A 26440-nucleotide genomic window follows, 5' to 3' on the forward strand; every position below is an offset into this window, starting at 1 on the left:
ACATGCTGCTCTAAGAGTATTTTTAAAGGTATAATGCTCGCATGAATAAAATGCTGTAAGTAGCATTTCAACCATGTCATGATCCTGGTACCAGCTTTCTCCTGCCTGTATGGTCACTACTCACTACCAACATCGTGACTGTAGAGTTGCTGCCTGCATCCAGGAATAACACAAGGCCTAATTCACTATGGATCGCTATTAAGGCTGAGATAGCGATTTTCACAAATCTGCTGAAGAGCCGACCAGAAAAGATAAAAGATGGCCACCGATGTGATTACAAATCTGAGTATGCATTAGCAGAATCGCAGTGCATCTGCAAAAAAATTAGCAACCATCGACAGTTGCAGTTTACCCCAGCATACTAATGTGCAAATCTGCCCCAAAACCTTTTTTACTATACAAAGCACAGCCTGTTGTAGCAATCCATTACTTTTCCTAGAAACAAGAACCCAAAAAAAGAAAGAAAAAAAAAAAAAACTAGAACACTAAAGTGCCCAAAATAAAAGCAATATATAATAATAATAATAATAATAATAATAATAATAATAATAATACAATATATATAATAGTTAATTAGGACACCACAATTCAGGGGGTGTAGTATGTCTGACCGGCGATCAGGAGACCGCCGGTCAGCATACCGACACCGGGATCCCGTCAGCATACAGACGCCGGGAGGGGCAAGTGCAGCAGGCCCCTTGCGGGCTCGCTGCGCTCGCCACGCTGCGGGCTCGGTGCTCTATGGGTGTCGTGGACACCCACCAGTGGAAATAGTCCCTGTTGGTCGGCATGCCGACCATCGGGATAGTGAGGGGGCGGGAAGTCGGGGGAGGTCATGTGACTGTCGGTCTCCCGACCACCGGTCACATGAATACCACCCCAATTCAGGCACATGTTTAAAAAGACATATGCATAGTCTTGCCATAATATTCCTTTAATCAGGGAAACCTATGATTTACACAGGTTCTGCGGCTTAATTAAACCAGTTGAAATCCAGGCTTGAATTAAGCCAGCGTCTGAACCTGTGTAAATCATAGGTGTCCCGCATTGAAAGCATATTATGGCTAGCCTATACTGTATATGAGGTGAGCTTTACATAAACCAAAATTCTTTAAATTCAGTTAAAGTCTGCATTTCCATGGCAACAGGCACGATCCTCAAGATCTAGATCCAATACCACAACTAGTCCAAGGTTTTGCAGTACAACTTATCCAATTTATCTACAGTTTCCTCTTAAATGACCCAATTCCTCGTTGACTTCGATAAATCAGTATAGAAAGAATCAGACAGGTAACGTCCATGGTGCAAACAATATAGCAGTTTCTATAACCAAATTATACTTACCAGAAAGCATGCTTTGCATTCAAATAAATCAATCAAGATTATCCTTAATTCAGAATGCAGTGACAAACAGCATTACATGAAGCAAGAACATATGAAACGCGTAGGTTGTGTCCTGATATATACTGAAATATTTTTCTGCTGATTGTTATTATGAGTTCTTTATTCCGCTTAAATAGTGTCCACGCTAGGATGTTTTAGCAGGGCGCCGCGCCCTGTCCCACTTTAAAGTGCCCTAATCGCAGGGCCCTGCTAATGCAGCCTGCCCAGTGCTGTCCCCATCCTCAAGCCACACCTCAGAGCCCTGCCCTGCCTGCATCCTTGCAGAAACTACTTAAATAACAAACTGATATCTTTCTAGATTAATCAACTCAAATAATTAGGTATAGAGTTCAGGACCAAAACATTGGGGGGTCATTCCGAGTTGATCGCTCGCTAGCTACTTTTAGCAGCCGTGCAAATGCGTTGTTGCCGCCCACCAGGGAGTGCATTTTCGCTTTGTAGAAGTGCAAACGCTTGTGCAGCAGAGCAGCTGCAAAATCATTTTGTGCAAAACAGGACCAGCCCTGTAGTTACTCTTCACGTGCGTTGTTTCTAACGACGGAGGGACGGCTTTTGACGCATACACCCGCCCAGTGAATGCCCAGCCACGCCTGCATTTTCCCCGACACGCCTGCGTTTTTCTAAGCACTCCCTTAAAACGGTCGGTTGCCACCCAGAAACGCCCAGTTCATGTCAGTCTTCCTGCGTTCTGCCGTGCGACTGAAAGCTTCGCAAGAACCTATGCAAAACCACAAAGGACTTTGTACCCGTACGTCGAATGTGCGCATTGCGGTGCATACGCATGCGCAGAAATGCTGATTTTTAGCCTGATCGCTGCACTGCAAACAATGGCAGCTAGCGATCAACTCGGAATGACCCCCATTGGCTAGACTGGAAAACATCATTTATTATTAAATTATATTTAAAACCAATTAAAGCAGCAGCCCCATGGAATTGCTTTTTTTTTTTAAAATGTCTTTAACATAAACCACTGTGGTGAACTATAAAAAAGACTCCTTGTATTTACCATTGTCCCTTAGTTTGCTTCAACAAACTGCTATTAATTATTAATAATTCTGCAGTTTTCTCCCATAGTGTCCTGTGACTCCCATGGCAACCACAGTTGCATGGCATATGATGTAGTTAGCAGACTGGCTTTTCAATACCCCCTGAGCTCTGTTTTACTTATTCGATACTATACCCCATGTTGAGTATCTGCAGTGTAATGCTGTGTCTGTGTAGCAGACTGGCTTTGTTTGTTAGCCATACTTGTTTTCCCTCAAAAAAATAATAATAATAATTTGCAGAAGAACAAGTAAGAAAAAGATGCATGCTTAAAATATACTTAAGTCATGTTTTTAATTATGCATTGAATTTTAATTATGAAATGATCAGTCCCAGTTCTTCTCTAGTAAGTTACTGGAAATGCTATCTAGTGCAAGAGATGTGTGATTGGCTTATTGCAGATTCAGCTCTCAGGGTGGGATGTATCAAGCATCACACTGTGAATGACACGGGAGTCGTTACTGAGCATGAGCAACTGTTGGCCTACTCATGTGCAACCTGCAGGAAGTCTCTCCCTCTCAGGAGAGTCTGCTGTAACAAGCCCATAAGCTTCTATAGGCAATGCCATCTATAGATTGGTGGAGACCCCATTAGCCGCAATTACCCATTTACATGGGTTAACACAGGTAAATGCAACTTAACTTTTACATTTTTCGCTATTCAATTTTCCTCTGAAGTTAGCACAGATTTTAGTTTGCAGTCCAACAGCAAGTGAAAAGTTGGGGAAAATCCCTATTTTAAGAAAAAAAGGCGGACTTGTATCAAAATCCTTGGGAGTTGTCTCCACCCCCATTGATTAGTTACTGTAATTACTTTTTTGTTTTTACTTATCTTAATTTTACCAATAATGACATGATATTTTGGGGGTGATATTCTGTACAATGCAGAACAATGGGGTAAAAGATGTGGGACAGGCATACTGTATATGATGCTGTATTTATGGTAGAGGTGTTTTTAGGCTTACAAGTGGGAGTTACCGGGATTTAAAAAACAAAATGTAACGTGGCTTAAAATGATACTTAAATCAACCAGCAGACATTTTATGCGCTAAGAATTAATCTAGAGCATTTCAATTGCTGAAATACTGCACACCTGCTTTCTATCGTTTTTCACTTTGAAGAGAGTATTGACTGCATAGGAGAGAAAAGAGTTAAACATCTGGGGAGGGGTGGAACTAGCTGTTAGGAAAGTACAGCCTTTAAGGGGAGGGCTTGATATATATAGGGAAGGCGAGGCCATTTTAAGTCTCTTGGTGATTTGGTTTTATGCAAGACAGTGCTGCGTCTCCCTAGGAAAAGGGGGACAAAGCCTGATAATGCAGAGGAGACAAAGATCCCCTTTTGAAGGGATCTGCATCACTGGGAGAGGCACAGGCGATCCTCTGCAAATCATCTGGCTGTGAGTACTGGTTGTATTAAGGGCCAGTTAGCACAGCTTCCTGCATATGACAGGTTTTAGAAACCATTTATTGTGGTCAGTTTCCCCCTCCCCTCTGTATCGCAGCGGACACACCGCTGTGAGGCGGCCGGGATCCCTCCCGCAAAGTTTCCCCTAACAGGGAGGCGCCCTGCGGGACCTGATCGAGCGGTCCCAGCGCGCCCAGCCAGCGGGAGATCCCAATGCCGTGCGGCGGTGCACATGCCCTCAGCCGCCGGAGGCGGGGAGCAGGGGAGAGACGCGGCAGTGAGCACGCAGCTGAGGAGATTTACTCAGCTGCGGGCAGGCACTGAATGGGTGCTAATCACCAGCGGCCAGGGGGAGAGCCGCGTCCGGGACATTACCAGCGTGCGGGGAGACACTGTATGGCGCCGCTACGGGACTTGGTGTGAAACGGTCTCGTAGCGCATGCGCACACCAGAGACGCCGCAGTGTTTCCGGGCGGCTGTAGGAGAAGTTCTCCTCAGCTTTGTGTGGGGGAGAGGCCGCTCAGTACAATAGCGCGCCTCCCCATATGGTTAGAATTATTAAAAAGGTCTTAATAGTCAGCTATCTTAAATATCCCAAACGAGCGCCATTTACGGGGAAGGGATAGCCCCCCCCCCCCTGTATAGATCAGAGGGATGTTTTATGTGTGCCAATAGCTCCCTCTAATGGCGAAAAAGTATATGCAGAAATGTGAGGATCTACTTTACAAAATAATCCTTTGGACTATTGTATGTCCAAAGGACTTCTATTATAAAGATCCTGAAAGGAATACAACGAAGCAAGCGGATACCAACTCTACCGCGTAGCTGAGTTACAGTTAAGGGTGTATATCGGCATGTCGGCTGGTGGTTTAAACGTTTTTCCCCCATTTATTTATATATATACATTTCTCATGTTCTGGATTCTATGTAAAGAAGAGAACAGTAATTCCAGCCGGATCCGATAGCCTTGCTCCGTCATCACTCACAGCCTTTCTCTTCCTAGTTAAAAGGGTGGCAGTGCTGTGAAATACCCTGGTACGGGGTTTTAACCAACATGTCTAAAGCAAGGACCCTACACCTGGAAACAGTGCTCCGCATAGGTCATGGCAAAGGACTTGGCAGATGGAATCTCCAGGTGAATCGCAAAATCACGCATGCAGCACTAGAAAAAGGCTGCGAGATTTATATATATATTCATTTATAAGCTAGGATCAGACCGGTTACGGCAGGGGAGCACGGTCGCTGCGTATTCCACGCGGGGTGCCCGGCGTGCGCCGCAGGTGGGGGCCGGCCCCCCCCCCCCTTTTTGTTTTATCTTCCACAGAGGACCGAGGTGACAGGGATTTGGCAGACTTCGTGATTGACGATGATTGGAAGGATGACGACGAAGAATCCGGGTCGGAGAGGTCGACGGCATCCGGTGAGTTGGGACAGTCTTTATCAAATTCCGCCGCGAGCTCGAGTTCGCGTAACTCTTCATCCCCCTCCTCATCCTCCTCTTGGGCATCGCAGACGTCCGACGCTGATAGTACTGCTAGGACACGGAAGGAGACTGAGAAACTTGCCAAAAGGGCGGCAAAGCAGCAGAAGAGGCGTAAGCGGCAGGCGAATGTGGGAAGAGGAGCGTAGGGCGAAGAAGAGGCGAGATCTTCCGGGGGTAGTGCGCTGCGGGTATACGGCAGTGACGCGGGGCCTGCGAGATAGCTGCCGCAAACAGATACGTAGGGGTGACTTTGTAGACTATTTGGTTTGACTAAGGCCATGAAGAAGGATTACAAAGCGGCGGCCGCTACAAAGGGCATGGGGGCGGAAGCTTCCAGGTCTTTTGATAAATGGCTGGCCGGATTGGGGTGTTTGCGGCTTGCTATTTGGAGGACAGGCCGGAAGAGCACGTGAATATCACCCGGTACCTTCATCTAGTGCACGACATGCAGCGCACATCCGGGGGTTCGGAATGGCGGCGATATGACCAAGTGTTTCGGGAGAAGCAGGACAGGTTACGGGTCATGGACTTCGCGTTCAAAGACCTGGAGGTCTGTCTCAAAGTGACCCGGGCATCCCAGCGGGAGGACGAGACCCGGGAACAGGGTACGGGGGGGCGCCGCGGGGGGTCGTCAGCGCAGGGAGCGGGCGCGGACGGGGCATTTGCCAAAACAGGCGGATTGGCCGTTCGCATGGGCGGGCGGTCTGCCCCTCGGGGGAAATGCTTCGCTTTTAACAGCGGAGCATGTTCATTGACAAACAGTGCCGTTTTCGCCACTCTTGCCAGCAGGGCGGTGGAACCCAACCAGCCTCCTCTCGTTCCAAAGGGGGACGACAGGGCAATCGGGGGAAACAACCCTACCCTAAGCAGGCCGCGAGCGGGACCGCTCAGCAGGGCACCAGCGCCAGTTAAGTTGGAAACTATGGGTAAATGGTTGGGTCTTTATCCTAATAAACGGGATGCAAATTTTTGGTTAGATGTTTTTAAGTTCGGGTTCCGCTTGCCTGTTGCAAGCGAGATGTCCGTGCGTGCGCACAGAACCTTCAATCCGCCCGAGCTTCGCCGATGGTGTTGCGGGAAAAGTGGATAGGGAGCTCAGGTTGAGCAGGATGGAGGGGCCGTTTAAGTCAATCCCGGTGGATGACTTGGTCATCTCCCCGGTTCGGGTGGTGCCAAAGAAGACTCCGGGCGCCTTTCGGCTGACTCAGCATTTTTCTTACCCGCCACGAGCGTCGGTCAGCGACGCCATACCACCGGCTCATTGCTCGGTGGTGTATCAGTCGTTCGACGAGACGCTAGGTATGGTCCGCAGCTACGGGAGCGGGGCCCTCATGGCTAAGATCGATGTTGAGTCAGCTTTTAGATTACTGCGGCATCCTGTCTATCAATTTTGGGGGAATGAAATTGACACCGTGGCGGGAGAGTGTAGCCCGCCCCAGGACGAAGTGTCAAAGCTCCGCGAAACTATTCGCCGTTTCAACGGCTCGCGTAAAGTCACGCTGCGGCAGGCTCAGTCCGTGCGGGGCATGCTGAACTTTGCTTGTCGGGTGATACCGATGGGCAGGGTTTTCTGCAGGAAGCTCGACAGAGCTGCAGCGGGGTGTGCCAGGCCGCATCATTTCGTTCGTTTGTCCTCTGAGTTAAAAAGGGATTTGGCCGTTTGGGCTTCATTCCTGGAGGAATTCAACGGGGTGAGCATATGGCAAGCGCCAGCCATTGACAGCGAGAGTTTGCAGTTTTTTACCAATGCTGCGGGTTCCTCTGGATTCGGCTGTCTTCTGTAGGGATCGTGGTGTGCGGCATCTTGGCCGGCGAAGTGGCATAGCGAAGGTCTTAAAAAGGATCTGGTGCTGCTGGAGCTTTTTTCCCATTATGGTGGCGCTGGAAGTTTGGGGCGATCGGTTGGCTAACCGCAGCATAGTGTTCAGGGAGTTAATCTGGCCGTGGTACATGCGATTAATAACCAAAGGGCGAAATCGCTGGTGGTACTACGGGTTCTTGTACAACTGCTTTTCACTTGCTTGCGTAAGAACCTATAGTTCCGGACGCAGCACGTGCTCGGGTTGGAAAACGAAATCGCAGACGCGTTGTCGCGTGGACAGTGGGAGAGATTTCGGGGGTTTGGCTCCCAAGGCCGAAGAGCAAGGTTTTCACTGTCCCGGTTATGTTTGGCAGGTGACCGTACCGGACTGAAGGGTTTAGCGTTGCGGTCAATCGCGCCGGACACGCGCAAGGTGTATGGACAGGCTTGGAGTGAGTGGGAGGAGTTTGTCCGGGGGCGGCAACATCAAGGTAAGAGCAGGCATCGGCTGTTGCTTTCTGTTAGGTGGCAGCGCTACGTCTCCGACAGGTCACGAGCAGTGGTTTCTCGGTACTTGGCAGGCATTTCTTTTTCTGCAAGCTGCGAGGCGTCCCTGACGTAACGAAAAGCGAAGTTCTGCGGAAGGCAGTGAAAGGGTGGGCGCGAGTTGCGCCGTCGCCACCAGATAGGAGGCGGCCATCGATGCGGCTTTGTTGCCGGCCGTAATAATGGCCGGAGGGCGAGTTGAGTCGTCCAGGTTTGAGACGCTTTTGTTTAGTTTGGCGTTCTCGATGGCTTTCCACGGAGCCTTTCGATTTTCTGAGTTGTTAGCGCCTTCCAAGAGAGCAGATTCGCGTTTGCTGGTCGAGGACTTGGTAGTGGGTGAGAGGTCCTGGCTGTGCAGGTTACGACGCTCCAAGACGGATCAGGTGGGGAGAGGGCGCTGGGTTACAATGGTATCAGCGCTGGAAGAGAGCGTTGCCCGGTGAGGCTGGCACTGCAATACGTGGGGGTGCGACCCGTTAAGGAGTGGTCTGGGCTGTTGCATTATGATGGGCTGCCAGTCACGAAATACCAGTTTCAATGGATGCTGAGTCGCTGTTTGGCGGGCCTGGGCCTCCCACCCACTGCTTTTGGTACCCACTCCTTTCGCATAGGCGCAGTGACGTCGGCTGCTGCGGCGGGCTACTCCAGAACGGATATACAGGCGGTGGGGCGATGGAAAGCAGCGAGTTATAGACGATATATTCGCCCCGTCGCATGAGAGGTCGGTTTGCGCTTGGTGCTTTGCGTAAAGTCGCAATGTATTATGCTGTTACAGTTCTGTGAATTTGTGGTGTTGTGCGTCTGTTGGTGTTACCCCTTTTGTTTTGTTTTTGTTTGTTATCCTACTCAGGGATTAGCTACTCGCCGTTGCTGGCATGAGTCGGCAGCGGGGGTCTGGAGTTATTTGCGATTTTTTGCCTGACTTGACGGACTGAATTCTAATCCATAATTCGGCTAATTTGGTCTAATCAGAGTCCCTCAGCAGGTCTTTACGTTTCACCTCCAGCTGAGTTATTACATGTGTTTCCCATTTTATACCCCCCCCCCCCTTCCACCCCCCCCCCCCCTGTTTTTATTTCGTTTAATTTTATTTGATTTTCCCCCTTTGTGTCTTTAATTGCACTTCTAAATTGGCAACGAAAAGTGGTGCAGTCGGCTAGGCCGTGACTGCTGCAACAGCGAGTCATAAAGTTTTCTTTTTTGGCAGATCCTTCAGTATAAACAATTAATAAGCCTCTTAGTAATCAATCCTACCCCTCTTTTTCCCTTCAGGATGGTTTTAAGTCAATTTGACCATTTGGGTGGTTGGCCACTCTTACATTTACGGGGCGGCCAGGTTTGTGGCCTCAGAAGGGTCTCAGGCATTGTTTGGAATACAGGGTGTCAGATGGCTTGGCTGGCGCGGAATGATGTGGGGTGAGCTGAGTAGTAGGTTAGTGAGTCAGGCCAGCAAGCATGGAGTCCCTAAGGTTTTCGTTGTCCATCTAGGGGGCAGCGACTAGGGGAAGAGGACATCCTTGGAGCTGCGGTGGGCCATGATACAGGATCTGGCAAGTGTGACCGCGCAATGGACCAATTTGTGTGTTGGTTTTTTCCATGATGGTGCCGAGATTTGTGTTGGAGGGGTGTGGCGGATGGTCGCCGGATTGATGAGGCCCGGAAAATGGTGTAAGGAGCTGTGGCACAGTGGGTGCTGTCCCACGGCGGGTAGGGTGGTCCGCCACCCGAGGATACGGTGCAGAGACAGCCACCTTTTCCGGTGCGATGGAGTACATCTATCCGAGGAGGAGATGATGTTTTTTCTGGAGGATCTAGGTTTCGCTTTGCAGGAGTTAGGGTAGGTTTCTGGTGGCGGTGCGAAAGACTTTGGGGATGAGTCTTTCGCTGTTGGCGGAAAAGAACGGCAGTTTCGTATGGTAGAGAAAACTGTAGTGTTTTACAGTTTGTTGTGGTTTAGGTGCACTCACCTCCATCGACTTATGGCCGCTTGACCACCCATCCGGGAAGGCAGCGGCAGGGCACCCAGGAGCGGTGGGTAGCCACTGTGGGGGTTGAGTTGTCACCTATTACCGGTTTATGGTAAGCTTTTAGTAAATTTATAGGATTGAGTTATTTAAGTTAATTTAGATTAAGGAGCCGTTCTTTTGGGCCGCCACCATATGCCAGATGGAGCGGCATATTAAATTAATCTCTTTTTATTACAGGTTTCCTAATGGTTAGGGACAAATAAATAGCTAGCAATTTTCTGCCAAATTCAAGTCTCAGTGTCGTTATTTCTGGTTATGATTATGAATGCTTTACTTTCAAAGAAAGGGGTCCACCAAATATCACTAAGATGTTTAGAAGAGAGTATTGACTGCATAGGAGAGAAAAGAGTTAAACATCTGGGGAGGGGTGGAACTAGCTGTTAGGAAAGTACAGCCTTTAAGGGGAGGGCTTGATATATATAGGGAAGGCGAGGCCATTTTAAGTCTCTTGGTGATTTGGTTTCCCTCCCTCCCGCCCTGGTAGTTGGAGATTGTGGCACGTGGTGCTTTGGCTCTAAGTTGTTGGCTGTTTTCGTTGGCTATTTATTGGCGGAAAAGAACGGCAGTTTCGTATGGTAGAGAAAACTGTAGTGTTTTACAGTTTGTTGTGGTTTAGGTGCACTCACCTCCATCGACTTATGGCCGCTTGACCACCCATCCGGGAAGGCAGCGGCAGGGCACCCAGGAGCGGTGGGTAGCCACTGTGGGGGTTGAGTTGTCACCTATTACCGGTTTATGGTAAGCTTTTAGTAAATTTATAGGATTGAGTTATTTAAGTTAATTTAGATTAAGGAGCCGTTCTTTTGGGCCGCCACCATATGCCAGATGGAGCGGCATATTAAATTAATCTCTTTTTATTACAGGTTTCCTAATGGTTAGGGACAAATAAATAGCTAGCAATTTTCTGCCAAATTCAAGTCTCAGTGTCGTTATTTCTGGTTATGATTATGAATGCTTTACTTTCAAAGAAAGGGGTCCACCAAATATCACTAAGATGTTTATATATAAAAAAGTAAAATGTCTGTTTTTGTAACACCTTTTAAAAGCTACAATATTACTGTAGTTTGTACTTCTTTGATACACAGGCTGATTTTCCAATTTTTACCCACACTTAGCAGCCAGAATTACCATGCAACTGCTGGAATAAGAGTTTTCCAATAGAATTGCGCATTAAGCGGGAGCTCACATATGCAGCAGAATTACCATAGTCACACTGCAGTAAACTGAATTTGGCTATATATCTGCTGTATTATAGAGGGTTTAAAAAAAGAAATAAAATAAAATCTAATAGTGAATGTATTTTTCACCATCAAAATAATTATTAAACATTTCACGCGGTAATGACCTGGCACATTTATGGGTGTAACATATAAGCCTCCATCTCAGCATAAGCCCAATGTACTTTTTTAAGATAAATCCAATCACAATGCCTAAGTCATCACCTACTTCAAGTACAGTATGACTCAATTTAAGGGGCCTACACACTCAGCGATGCTTGCAATTTTAACGATGATTGATCTGAATGATGATAGATCATCGTCCAAATTGACTTGCATTGCAAAGCGACGGAAAAGCAATGATGAACGACCGCGAGGCCGCGCATCGTTCATCATTGGTGCATACACACTGAGCGATGTGAACGATTTCTCGTTCATTACTGAACGAGATCATTCATTTCGCCCGCACACATCGGCAAGTGTGTAGGGCCCATAAGTCATTACTAGGTTGCTTCCAAGATTTTGCATCAGATTTCTTACTAAAAAGTCCTGGTACATTAGATGTTTAGTTTCTAGATGTATAGCCATCTCTAGATGTTTAGTTTCTAGCTGTATAGCCATCTCTTTATATACACCAAATTTTCTGACGTCATGTACAGCATAAACCCAATGTCTTGTGTGATGGATGAACGAGGTTAGTGTGATTACTACTAACTCTGAATGATAGAAGGATACAGATACAGGTACATTGCCCTGAAAAGGATAGACATGGAGACGATAGGTCTGGAGAAGATGGGATTGCTCTTACGTGGAGAAGGCGTTGTTCTGTCTCTCACAGCGGATTCCTTTGCAGTTGTTAGGTTCCTCAGAGGCACTAGTCTCATAATAAAAGTAAAGTTGGTTTAGTCCATTGGCAAAAGCCAGAAGCACCAGGCAGTAGATGAAGAGGAATTTGAGAATGTCCAGCAGCATCCGCCCCAGTGAAATCTGTAGAGGTCCAAGATGGGAGTTTGCTGTGAACAGTGAGATGAGACGCAGGGAGCTCAGGATATTGGATATTGCAAAAAGTGCTTCAGCAATTAGCGTGGGATGCCACATATCCCATTCCTCTCTTGGCCGAGAGCCGTTGTACTGAGGAAATAAATACAGGAACAAGCTGTAAATTATCCAGGTTGAGTCACACAGAAACTGTCCTAGGGTTTGTGCCAAATGGTGAATTTAATCAATGGTAACATTGCCCTTCCCCCTCAGGAAATGTCATCTTTACTTGTAATAAAGGACTTCAATCTAACATATCTCAGCGTGCCCACTTTGCAAGGTCAAAACAACAAGTAGATTAAAATCCCAAGGCAGCTTAGTAACAGATATACAAGAACATCTGACATGCAGGTATACTCATGTCTGATACAGGAATTGGGTTTCATGGCTATACGAAGGCTTGACACCTGTTCACAGTCATTCCAAAAATTGGTAAATAAAATATAATAACAGGTTATGCTAAATGTAATGGGGCATTTTACTTAATAAAACAGTCATTAAATGGAAACATGACAATGCATTGGACAGTGTTTATGACACAGTGGACGTTATAACATAACAGAGCAACAGAGCTTAAAGCAAATGGGCCCTGGGAAGAATACCAATGTGCTATTATAGAGGGAAAACACCATTAATAACTATTTTACACACGTAAAACAAACTCTAAGAGGGCAATTCAGTTAGTGGTGAGGTGGTAGAGAAACGTCTGGAACACTGTAATCTTGCGACCACTGATATTGCAGTTTCCCTCACACCCCATATATTGTAGGTGTGCGTGAAAATGCCAACTGTAATCAGCCACACATCGTGACCGCACATCCATGATAACTGGATTGCCCCATAGCGTTGTGTACAGTACTGTGTAGACAGCAGACTTGCATTGAAAATGGCGTTTTATAACATCACCAGTGACCAGCCATAGGAGCCGACCTTCACAATGATTGGAAATGCTGGTGTTACCACCTCCATATAATTTATTTGTTTGGGGGTGTTCCTGTCTGAAATCAGGCCAGGATCTGCATGATGGCTCCTACTGATGCACACAGCTAGAAATGGTGGGAATTCATCCTAATGGACCCACAAACCCACAAGTGGTTGTTCAGAGCATTTGCCTGGGGTACATTCTAATATCTGAAATGGAGGTATTTTCTTTGTTATGCGAATTTGACAACAAAAAGCTCAGAGAAGATGTACTGTATTGCACACACCAGCATAATCTGGGATTTGTAAATGATCTTTACTGGGGTTAAAATAAGATTTTAAACCTACCGGTAAATCTTTTTCTCGTAGTCCGTAGAGGATGCTGGGGACTCCGTAAGGACCATGGGGATAGACGGGCTCCGCAGGAGGCATGGGCACTTTAAGAAAGTCTTTAGACCTGGGTGTGCAATGGCTCCTCCCTCTATGCCCCTCCTCCAGACCTCAGTTAGAGAAACTGTGCCCAGAGGAGACGGACAGTACGAGGAAAGGATTTTGTTAATCCAAGGGCAAGGTTCATACCAGCCACACCAATCACACCGTATAACTTGTGATAAACTACCCAGTTAACAGTATGAAACAACATAGCATCAGTTCAGGACCGATGCAACTATAACATAACCCTTATTGAAGCAATAACTATATACAAGTATTGCAGAAGTAGTCCGCACTTGGGACGGGCGCCCAGCATCCTCTACGGACTACGAGAAAAAGATTTACCGATAGGTTTAAAATCTTATTTTCTCTAACATCCTACAGGATGCTGGGGACTCCGTAAGGACCATGGGGATTATACCAAAGCTCCCAAACGGGTGGGAGAGTGCGGATGATTCTGCAGCACCGATTGAGCAAAGAAGAGGTCCTCCTCAGCCAGGGTATCAAACTTGTAGAACTTAGCAAAAGTGTTTGAACCTGACCAAGTAGCAGCTCGGCACAACTGTAATGCCGAGACCCCTCGGGCAGCCGCCCAAAAAGAGCCCACCTTCCTAGTGGAATGGGCCCTAACCGATTTAGGCAACGGCAATCCAGCCGTAGAATGAGCCTACTGAATGGTGTTACAAATCCAGCGGGCAATAGTCTGCTTTGAAGCAGGAGCGCCAAGCTTGTTGGCAGCATACAGGACAAACAGTGATTCTGTTTTTCTGACTCTAGCCGTTCTGGCTACGTAAATTTTCAAAGCCCTGACCACATCCAGGGACTTGGAGTCCTCCAAGTCACGCGTAGCCACAGGCACCACAATAGGCTGGTTCATATGAAAGGATGATACCACCTTAGGCAGGAATTGAAGACGTGTCCGCAACTCCACTCTATCGACATGGAAAACCAGATAGGGGCTTTTATGAGACAAAACCGCCAATTCCGACACTTGCCTAGCCGAAGCCAAGGCTAATAACATGACCACCTTCTAAGTGAGATATTTTAACTCTACCGTTTTAGGTGGTTCAAACCAGTGCGACTTAGGGAAACTTAACACTACGTTAAGGTCCCAGGGCTCCACCAGAGGTACAAAAGGAGGCTGAAAATGCAGCACTCCTTTCACAAAAGTCTGAACTTCTGGGAGAGAAGCCAATTCTTTTTTAAAGAAAATGGATAGGGCCGAAATCTGAACCTTAATGAAGCCTAAGTTTTAGGCCCAAATTCACTCCAGTTTGTAGGAAGTGAAGGAAACGGCCTAGATGGAATTCTTCCATAGGAGCATTCCTGGCCTCACACCAAGAAACATATTTTCGCCATATACGGTGATAATGTTTAGATGTCACATCCTTCCTAGCCTTTATCAGCGCAGGAATTACCTCATCCGGAATGCCTTTTTCCGCTAGGATCCGGCGTTCAACCGCCATGCCGTCAAACGCAGCCGCGGTAAGTCTTGGAACAGACATGGGCCCTGTTGCAACAGGTCCTGCCTTAGAGGAAGAGGCCACGGATCTTCTGTAAGCATTTCCTGCAGATCCGGATACCAGATCCTTCGTGGCCAATCTGGAACAATAAGGATTGTTCTCGCTCCTCCTTTTTCTTATTATTCTCAACCCTTGGGTATGAGAGGAAGAGGAGGAAATACATAGACTGACTGGAACACCCACGGTGTCACTACTGCCTGAGGGTCTCTTGACCAGGCCCAAATAATTCTGCAGCTTTTTGTTGAGGCGGGACGCCATCATGTCTATCTGTGGCAGTCCCCACCGAACTGCAATCTGTGCGAAGACTTCCTGATGAAGTCTCCACTCTCCAGGAAGTATGTCTGGTGAGGAAGTCTGCTTCCCAGTTGTTCACTCCGGAATGAACACTGTTGACAGTGCTCTTACATGATTCTCCGCCCAGCGAAGAATTCTGGTGGCTTCCGCCATCGCCACTCTGCTCCTTGTGCCGCCTTGGCGGTTTACATGAGCTACTGCGGTGACGTTGTCTGACTGGATCAGAACTGGTTGGTCGCAAAGAAAGGGCTCCACTTGACGTAGGGCGTTGTATATGGCCCTTAGTTCCAATATGTTGATGTGAAGACAAGTCTCTTGACTTGACCAAAGACCTTGGAAATTTCTTCCCTGTGTGACTGCTCCCCAGCCTCGGAGGCTCGCGTCCGTGGTCACCAGGATCCAGTCCTGAATGCCGAATCTGCGGCCCTCTAGAAGGTGAGCACTCTGCAGCCACCACAGGAGAGATACCCTGGCCCTGGGGGATAGGGTGATCAACTGATGAATCTGTAGATGTGACCCGGACCACTTGTCCAGTAGGTCCCATTTGAAGTCCTCGCATGGAACCTGCCTAAGGGAATGTTTTTCCCAGGACTCGAGTGCAGTGATGCACTGACACCTGTCTTGGTTTCCATAGGCCCCTGACTAGAGTCATGAGTTCCTGGGCCTTCTCTATCTGAAGGTAAACCCATTTCTGGTCTGTATCCAGAATCATACCCAAGAAGGGCAGACGAGTTATAGGAACCAACTGTGACCTCGGGAAATTGAGAATCCAGTCGTGTTGCTGTGACACCTTCAGCGAAAGTGACACGCTGTTGAACAACTGCTCTTTTGATCTCGCCCTTATTAGGAGATCGTCCAAGTATGGGATAACTGTGACTCCTTGCTTGCGTAGGAGCACCATTATTTCCGCCAATTACCCTGAAATTGGTAATGACAATCCTGTACCGCAATTGTCAGGTACGCCTGATGGGGTGGATAAATGGGAACATGAAGGTATGCAGCCTTTATGTCTAGACACACGATCAAATCCCCCCCTTCCAGGCTGGCGATGATCGCTCTGGGCGATTCCACTTTAAATTTGAACATTTTCCCGTATAGGTTCAGAGATTTTAATTTTAAAATAGGTCTGACCGAACCGTACGGTATCGGGACTACAGCCAAGGTTGAGTCATATCGCCTTCCTTGTTGCAGGAGGGGAACCTTGAGCACCACCTGTTGGAGATACAATGTGTGAATTGTATTTAATATTATCTCCCTTTCTGGGGGAGAAGCCGGTAGGTCCGATAAGGAAAAACCGGCGAGGAGGCACCTTTCGAATTCCAGCTTGTAACCCTGAGAAACAATTTTTATTGCCCCGGGATCCATCTGTGAGTGAACTCAGATGTGGCTGAAGAGTCGAAGATGTGCTCCCACTGGGACGGACTCCCTTAGTGGAGCTCCAGCGTCATGCAGTGGATGTAGTAGAGGCCGGGGAGGACTTCTGTTCCTGGAAAATAGCTGTGCCCTGTGCCCTTACCTCTGGTAAGAAAGGACGCTCCTCGTACTTTCTTGTTATTCTGCGACCGAAAGGACTGCATTTGATAATGTCGTGCTTTCTTAGGCTGTGAGGGAATATAAGGCAAAAGATCAGAATTACCAGCTATAGCTGTGGAGACCAGGTCCGAGAGCCCTTCTCCACACAATTCCTCAGCCTTGTAAGGTAAACCTTCCATATGCCTCTTTTAGTCGGCATCACCTGTCCATTGCATGTTCCACAGGACACGTCTAGCAGAAATCGACATAGCGTTGACTCTAGAACCCAGTAGACTAATGTCTCTTTGGGCATGTTTTACATATATATAAGACAGCATCTTTTTTATATATATATATATATATATATATACACATATACATATACTAGGGTCAATAACATGGTATCCTTATCTAGGGTTTCAATCTCCGCTGATAAGGTATCTGTCCAAGCTGCTACAGAGCTATAAACCCATGTCGACACAATCGCCGGTCTGAGTAGTGTACCAGAATGTGTGTAAATGGACTTCAAAGTACTTTTACTGCATGCTATCTGCAGGATCCCTGAGGATAGCTGTTAAGTCAGCGCTACCTTTTGGGTAAACGTGACAAAGCTTTGTCCACCCTAGGGGAAGATTCCCATCGTATCCTGGCCCTAGTAGGGTAAGGATACTCCCTGAGAATTCTTTGTGGGATTCTGCAGTCTCTTGTCTGGAGATTCACGCTCTTTTTCTTCATGAGAGGAGGGAAATTTACCTCAGCTTTCTTCCCCTTAAACATGTGTACCCTCGTGTCAGGGACAGATGAGTCATCAGTGATATGCAAAACATCTTTTATTACAATAATCATATATTGAATACTTTTCTGCTAGTTTTGGCTGTAACTTTGCATTATCGTAGTCGACACTGGAGTCAGACTCCGAGTCGATATCAGTGTCTATTATTTTGGATAGTGAGCGTTGTGAGACTCTGAAGGAGTCATAGGGACATAGGGACAGACATGGGTAGATTCACTGTCTGTTCTCTAATATTTTGTGCAATAAATTTACCTTAGCACTTAATTTCACATATCCACCAATCAGGTGTCGGCGTTGTCGACGGAGACACCACTCACACACACATTTGCTCCATCTCCTCCTTAGGAGAGCCTTTTACCTCAGACATGTCGACACACACGTACCAACACACCACACACTCAGGGAATGCTCATCTGAAGACAGTTCCCCACAAGGCCCTTTGGAGAGACAGAGAGAGAGTATGCCAGCACACACCCCAGCGCTATATGACCCAGGAAAAAACACAGCAATTTAATGTTTACCCAGTAGCGCTGTTATTATCTGCACCAAATTATGTGCCCCCACTCTTCTTTAAAACCGGGGAGCTTCCTCTCAGCGGTGCTGTGGAGAAAAACATGGCGCTGGTGAGTGCTGAGGGAGAAGCCCCGCCCCCTCAACGGCGGGCTTCTGTCCCGCTAAAGTGTAAAATTGGCGGGGGATCCTGCATATATACAGTGTCCAGCTGTATATATGCTCCTTTTGCCAAATAAGAGGTTTATATTGCTGCCCAGGGCGCCCCCCCCTGCGCCCTGCACCCTTACAGTGACCGGAGTATGTGAGGTGTGTGGAAGCAATGGCGCACAGCTGCAGTGCTGTGCGTTACCTCAGTGAAGATCATGAAGTCTTCTGCCGCCTCTGAAGACTTCTTTTCTTCTCATACTCACCCGGCTTCTATCTTCCGGCTCTGCGAGGGGGACGGCGGCGCGGCTCTGGGACGGACGGCTAGGGTGAGATCCTGCGTACCAATCCCTCTGGAGCTAATGATGTCCAGTAGCCTAAGAAGCAGGACCTGCACTCAGAGAGTAGGGCTGCTTCTCTCCCCTCAGTCCCTCGATGCAGGGAGTCTGTTGCCAGCAGAGCTCCCTGAAAATAAAAAACCTAACAAAACACTATCTATCAGCAAACTCAGGAGAGCTCACTAAAAAGCACCCAGCTCCTCTGGGCACAGTATCAAACTGAGGTCTGGAGGAGGGGCATAGAGGGAGGAGCCAGTGCACACCCAGGTCTAAAGACTTTCTTAAAGTGCCCATGTCTCCTGCGGAGCCCGTCTATCCCCATGGTCCTTACGGAGTCCCCAGCATCCTCTAGGACGTTAGAGAAAGAGAAAAACCACCGGCAATTTATTATTTGTATCATGGAAACCTCTGGTAAGAGTGTATTATCGTGCCCACTAAGCCCTGTGCACCCCTCCTAGAGCATCTTGCCAAGAGAGATAAGGATTAGCGTGGTTTCGTGAATGTGCTGCTTATGGGCAATAGGAGACCAACACATGGCAACTTGGACCAACGCAAACCGCTTTTTCTGCTAGCTTTTCCCTTTTCTTTCATATAGAGGTTTTCCTTTGTTGGGAAAGTAGAGCAGAGTGCTATGAAATATGTACTTGGAATGTGGATGGGGTGTGGGCCTGTTACATAAAGACTAAAATAATAATGAGATATTTTTGCAATGCCCAATCTATTGCTGTTAAGGGTATCAACAAAAGTGCAAAAATATAGATGTGCTTATGTTTTTATTTTGTGCTACCTACATTCTGATTTTGTGAACTATCCTTGCAAAATGAAACTGTGCCCACTTTTGTGCAAGAAATGTGCATGTTGGAAAGCGTTGAAACGTCACTTCAAAGTCCAACCTTCTACCACGTTAGGACTATCCCTTTATTCATTTCAACTTTGTTTTTCTGCTTAAATAAAATTCCAGTCTTTTTGCAAGGAGAGAAAAGCTCCATTGCCTGTGCTCACTGAACAAAAAACCTCCTCACTTAAACAAGGCATGCTCATACGCCTAACAAAGCTATGGGGCCTATTTATCGGGAGCCCCAATAGTGGAGTTATTGCTGATAGCTTGTTTTTTTTAATGATGGCTTATATCACAGGGATAAAAAGAATAAGTTATTTTCCCAATTTAGCAAAAAGCATCTCTGGGACAGAACAGGTATTGCAGTATCGTTTGTTAAATAAGCTCCCCAATGCAAAGCCATAATGAAGCCTTTGCTGGCTTTTGCTGGCATGTATAGCTGCTAATCATAGCAGTAGTATCCCTTTGGTGCATTATGCTAAACAAATATAATCAGAAATACGACTTTTCATCCTTTCATACTGCAGACCATGGGGTATATTTACTAAGGTCCCGATTTTGACCGAGATGCCGTTTTTTCTTCAAAGTGTCATCTCGGTAATTTACTAAACTCAAATCACGGCAGTGATGAGGGCATTCGTATTTTTTGGGTAGTCCATGAAAATAATTACGAATGAATACACCATCGGTCAAAACGCGGCTGTTTAAGTATGAATCTCGGTCATTTACTAAGAAGTGCAAAGCAAAAAAAAATAAAACACTGCCGTGAAAAATTACAACTCGTAAAAAAGTGCTAAAAAAAAACAGACCTGCTTTTTTAATCCGTGATTGTATAGGCATGCAGGGATCCATGAGATCTGTGCATGTATATCAGTGGGAAGGGGTGGGAAAGTGGTTATTTTCTAAATAAAAATTGCGTGGGGTCCCCCCTCCTAAGCATAACCAGCCTCGGGCTCCTGGTTGCAGAAATATGGGGAAAAATATGGGGAAAAATTTGACAGGGGTTCCCCCATATTTAAGCAACCAGCATCGGGCTCTGCGCCTGGTCCTGGTTCCAAAAATACGGGGGACAAAAAGAGTAGGGGTCCCCCGTATTTTTAAAACCAGCACCGGGCTCCACTAGCTGGACAGATAATGCCACAGCCGGGGGTCACTTTTATATAGTGCCCTGCGGCCGTGGCATCAAATATCCAACTAGTCACCCCTGGCCGGGGTACCCTGGGGGAGTGGGGACCCCTTCAATCAAGGGGTCCCCCCCCCAGCCACCCAAGGGCCAGGGGTGAAGCCCGAGGCTGTCCCCCCCATCCAATTGGCTGCGGATGGGGGGCTGATAGCCTTTTGTGAAAATGAAAAGATATTGTTTTTAGTAGCAGTACTACAAGGCCCAGCAAGCCTCCCCCGCATGCTGGTACTTGGAGAACCACAAGTACCAGCATGCGGCGGAAAAACGGGCCCGCTGATACCTGTAGTACTACTACTAAAAAAATACCCAAAAAAAGACAAGACACACACACCTTGAAAGTAAAGATTTATTACATACATCCACACAAACATACAAACATACTTACCTATGGCCCCACGCAGGTCGGTCCTCTTCTCCAGTAGAATCCAAGGGGTACCTGTTGAATAAATTATACTCACCAGCTCCAGGGTCCCAGGCTCCTCGTAGCATCCATTTGTAATCCACGTACTTGAATAAAATAAAAAAACGGACACCCGAGCCACGCACTGAAAGGGGACCCATGTTTGCACATGGGTCCCCTTTCCCCGACTGCCAGAAACCCACTCTGACTTCTGTCTAAGTGGGTTTCTTCAGCCAATCAGGGAGCGCCACGTTGTAGCACCCTCCTGATCGGCTGTGTGCTCCTGTACTGACTGACAGGCGGCACACGGCAGTGTTACAATGTAGCGCCTATGCGCTCCATTGTAACCAATGGTGGGAACTTTCTGCTCAGCGGTGAGGTCACTTTCGGTCAACCGCAGGGCAGAAAGTTACCACCATTGGTTACAATGGAGCGCATAGGCGCTACATTGTAACACTGCCGCGTGCTGCCTGTCAGTCAGTACAGGAGCACACAGCCGATCAGGAGGGTGCTACAACGTGGCGCTCCCTGATTGGCTGAAGAAACCCACTTAGACAGAAGTCAGAGTGGGTTTCTGGCAGTCGGGGAAAGGGGACCCATGTGCAAACATGGGGCCCCTTTCAGTGCGTGGCTCGGGTGTCCGTTTTTTTATTTTATTCAAGTACGTGGATTACAAATGGATGCTACGAGGAGCCTGGGACCCTGGAGCTGGTGAGTATAATTTATTCAACAGGTACCCCTTGGATTCTACTGGAGAAGAGGACCCACCTGCGTGTGAACATAAGGTAAGTATGTATGTATGTTTGTGTGGATGGATGTAATAAAACTTTACTTTCAAGGTGTGTGTGTCTTGTCTTTTTTGGGGTATTTTTTTAGTAGTAGTACTACAGGTACCAGCGGGCCCGTTTTTCCGCCGCATGCTGGTACTTGTGGTTCTCCAAGTACCAGCATGCGGGGGAGGCTTGCTGGGCCTTGTAGTACTGCTACTAAAAACAATATCTTTTCATTTTCACAAAAGGCTATCAGCCCCCCATCCGCAGCCAATTGGATGGGGGGGACAGCCTCGGGCTTCACCCCTGGCCCTTGGTTGGCTGGGGGGGGGACCCCTTGATTGAATGGGTCCCCACTCCCCCAGGGTACCCCGGCCAGGGGTGACTAGTTGGATTTTTGATGCCACGGCCGCAGGGCACTACATAAAAGTGACCCCCGGCTGTGGCATTATCTGTCCAGCTAGTGGAGCCCGGTGCTGGTTTTAAAAATACGGGGGACCCCTACGCTTTTTGTCCCCCGTATTTTTGGAACCAGGACCAGGCGCAGAGCCCGATGCTGGTTGCTTAAATATGGGGGAACCCATGTCATTTTTTCCCCCATATTTCTGCAACCAGGATCGGCTCAAAGAGCCCGAGGCTGGTTATGCTTAGGAGGGGGGACCACACGCAATTTTTTTTTAAGTTTTACAGTGTTTATTTAAAAAAAAAAAAAAAAAATGAACCCCAGCACGGATCACACAGATCCGGCCGAGATTCATTTTGAAAAAGTCGGCAGTGTTTTGCTAATCACTGCCGTAAAAAACAGAAAAAAAACACGAATGACATCGACATCGGAAAACCCGAAAAGGCAAAATACGGCAGCTTAGTAAATTAGTCGTAATCAATTCAAAAAGTTGCAATTTTACACTGTCGATGTCATTCGTGATTGAACGTTGACCTTTTTCCGAAAATTACGAATGTTAGTAAATATACCCCCATGTGTTTACATGTAGCATGTATGGAGATAGGGTAATTTGCATAAAAACAATCACAGGTGACAAATGCACTGATGCAGGTGTATGTTGTGCACCAAAGGTGGAATGAAACACAACAATATTGCTCCCCCACCCACCTCACACACAGGGCCGGATTAAGGCTGGTGGGGGCCCCAGGCAACGAACGTGTGAGGGCCCCCACCACAAGCGCGTCGGCACACACACACACACACACACACACACACACACACACCCATAAGACAGCGTTTTAAGTCGGAGCAGTCTCTGTCAGCAGCCGTCGAGGAGCTCAGTGTACAGAGCTCCGTGTACACACTGTACAAGGAGCTCCTCAGCAGCTGCTGAGAGAAACTGCTCCGATTTATAACACAGTGTGTGGAGACCCCTAATGTGTGGGGGCCCCGGGACGGCCGCCTTTTCAGCCCCTAGGATAATCCGGCTCTGCGCACGCACACACACACAAACACTGGCTGCCCACCTCCATTCACGTCACCTCTGGCTACGCCCCCTTTGCGGATACTTCCAGATAACTAAGGCAGCCCTGTTCTCACCCCACACCTCCGGCTCTACCAGTTTCAAAATGAAAAAAACATAAGTTGTAATAACAAGAAAAGGAATCACCCTGTCTCCAGGCAGCCACATCAGGGCAGCGGCCTACTGGGGCTCTGATGCAGGGGGGCTGCTGTGCTGCCCACAGAAATAGTGATATGCTTAACATGCCTAGTGGGAAGTCCATCAATGTTCTGAACCCTCTTCAATTACTTTTTAGAAATATCAATTCTATGTGATGAAGTTGGTTCTATCACTTAATGATAACACTCACAGCATACTATTTCCTCACTTTGTACATATGGAGTAAAATCTATTCTCATTGTTTCTCTCTACTTGTTATGAAAATCTCTGCCTACGAGTTTTGTCTATTTTGTATTGCTCTATTTTTAATACATTTTATTGAGTTAAAAAGACATATACATTCTCATCAGATATTGTGAAAAACACGTGCATTGTACATGGACATACAGTATATGATACTCCCTTAGGAGAGAAACAAAAGATTATTTCTTACCTTCACATAAGCAACTATTTTAAGGGAGATGGTTGCAAGGTAAAGGGAGTTCATAGCAAAATCCATGAGGTTCCACCAGTCATGTACATATTCATTGAAGCCCCCATCCCACATCTCTTTTATTTCACCCCAAATAAAACCTGTAGAAAAACAAGTAAAACAGCAAGATTCAAATGCAAGTTTGAACAGCAAATAGCATTAAGCAACGTTCTACAGTACATGCTGACAAACTGCATTATGTAAGCCACTGATATATATGCATAGGTTTTATATATACATACTGGTTTTATGTCTGCGCTCCTACAACATCATATTTAAAAAAAAACAGAGAATAAATATTACTGCAATGTAGTACAGAATTAAGCTAATGTTATAGATAAGGCGATCATTGTACAATCACGGGCAATATATCAGATCATGGTATTATTTCGCTGTACATACAATGAATTACATATAGGTATTATAGTATATCCTTTTAAGCATTGTCATATTTATAATGGGTGCAGGGTGTGCAAATGCACTCCCTGTTCCCATTTAATTGCCTCTCCAGAGCTCCATGTTGGTGCAGCAGCAGCAGAAATCACTGGCTCAGCTGACATTTTCCTGGAGATTTGTATATGTTCAGTAGAGATGTCACCAGGAACATGCCATGGATGCCATGTTACTGGAGATCCTGCACCCATTTAATTAAGCGCCTTGAGTCCTGTTGGAGAAAGAGCGCTCTATTATTATAATTATTAATTGTACTCATCTCTCCTGAGTGCCACGTTGGTGCTGCTCCAGCAGCCGAAATCACTGGGAAAATGGCTCAGTTGTCATTTTCCTGGATATATGTTCAGTAGAGATGTCACCAGGAACATGGCATGGATGCCATGTTTCTGGAGACCTACACAATGCCAGAGTATACGTCACTTCAGAGAAGAGGGGGCTTGCACAGAACTGACGCACGGGCCCCCTCCACTCTTAAACCAACCCTGCTTTTAAGACTCCTTAAAAAGAAAATCTACCCAGAAGTTATTAGGTAGAGTTTACGATGTTATATAAAACTTTAGGTTTACTTATCTCCAATACAGAATACACGTTTTTCAGTATCCACCACTCACTTGAGACCTTTAATGATCTCATACTTCAGGTTCGGTATGTTGACAATCATTATCTAGACTACAGCATGTCAACAGATACTCTCTGTAGACAGAGCACATGTCAACATGTTTATGATGTCAACTTGTAACAAGTTAACATTGCCATAAAGTTGACATGTTGAAATGTCGACACCTCACCCTAACCTTAAGAATTGTAATGTTGACTATGTACAATCGACATGTCATATGTAAAATTTTTTAACCCTATTGAAATAATAGAGGTGTCAACATGTAGCATGTAGATATTTTAACCATGTTGACAGGCTAAAATTCAACATTGTGGTGTCAACATAATGACCGTCTACAGTATGTAGTCACTGTTGACATAATCACTGCATAATCTGCTCTTCAATATGCTATTAATGTTCACTGATTTCAAACAGGCAGTGTTGTTATTAGCTTACCATGAGAAATATACAGGGAAAGGGTCTCAAAAAATATTGTCTGGAAGTCTATGGCAGTGTTTGTGTTATATATTATATTTAGTGTTAAAATAACATAATAAATGAGTTCAAAGAATTTGAACAACAACTATTGATCTATTTGCATGAAAAATAGCTGTTTATAAAAAAAAATTTGGTGTACTGTACAATTACTATATATACTCGAATATATATATATTTTTTAAAGCATTTGTACCACATCTACTATGGCAGTTATTTAAGCAGATAAGACAAAATGGCAAATGAAAGCTTGGACTATATTTTGGCTTGGAACATTTTTTCATTGAATATATCTGTTCTGCTGATGAACACTTTTGAGAATAGAGTCTATATTTAGTTATAAATGCTGTATATACAGGGGAAGCTGCTTGTTGCAAGTCTTGTTTATGTTATGTATTTCTAAAGTAAAGGTGTTGACTTTCAGTTTATTACTTATTAAAAAGCCAGCTTGATCAAAATGTGAATGATATAAATGTGGGTTTATATTTTATATTTTAGCGCAATTCATTTTGCTGTTTTGTGATTGGTCTCTATTGCTAAAATAGACAATTCTCTACTTTACGAACCTGCTTCACATATTTGACAGTAATACAGGATTTTCCCTTGTATTGAATATCTAATCAATATTCAGAACCTGACCCCTTTCATCTTCTAGTATGTGATAAGACCTAATATTGTTATATTGGTTTAAAGATACAATTTTTAGTCTGGGTAACCAGAAACACAACTCTGTGTTACCAAACAATAACCCCATTTTATTTACATTATAGACAAAGAAACATAGAATTTGACGGCAGATAAGAACCTCTTGGCCCATCTGGTCTGCCCCTTTTTCTTTTACCTTTTTGGCAATTTCAATTCTATTTATTCCTTAGATCTTATGCCTATCCCAAGCGTGTTTAAATTGCTCTACTGTTTTAGCCTCTGATGGGAGGCTATTCCACTTGTCCACTACCCTTTCTGTGAAGTAATTTTTCCTCAAATTTCCTCTGAACCTACCTTCCCCAGTTTCAGTGCAGGTCCTTGTGTTCTTTTTCTTTAAAGAATGTCTCCCTCCTGTACCTTATTAAAACTCTTGATATATTTGAAAGTTTCAGCCATGTCCCCCCTTTCCCTTTTCTGCTCCAAACTATTGTGCTGTAGGCCATGCACCATTTTAGTTGCCCTTTT

At 46.0% G+C, this 26440-nt stretch overlaps 1 protein-coding gene across 2 annotated transcripts in view; it reads right to left on the reverse strand.

The window, feature by feature from the left end:
- The window catches only part of TRPC5 (transient receptor potential cation channel subfamily C member 5), an 829680-nt gene that overhangs the window by 134381 nt on the left and 668859 nt on the right, over positions 1-26440 (reverse strand). For both annotated transcript variants that reach the window (XM_063937327.1, XM_063937328.1), the window contains 2 exons: positions 23686-23825; positions 11737-12059 (listed from right to left, as the gene is read on the reverse strand). In XM_063937327.1, coding sequence (XP_063793397.1) covers positions 11737-12059; positions 23686-23825 — 463 coding nt within the window. The remainder of the gene's footprint in view (positions 1-11736; positions 12060-23685; positions 23826-26440) is intronic.

This window comes from Pseudophryne corroboree, chromosome 8 (assembly GCF_028390025.1).
Source record: "Pseudophryne corroboree isolate aPseCor3 chromosome 8, aPseCor3.hap2, whole genome shotgun sequence".
Classification (NCBI taxonomy): domain Eukaryota; kingdom Metazoa; phylum Chordata; class Amphibia; order Anura; family Myobatrachidae; genus Pseudophryne; species Pseudophryne corroboree.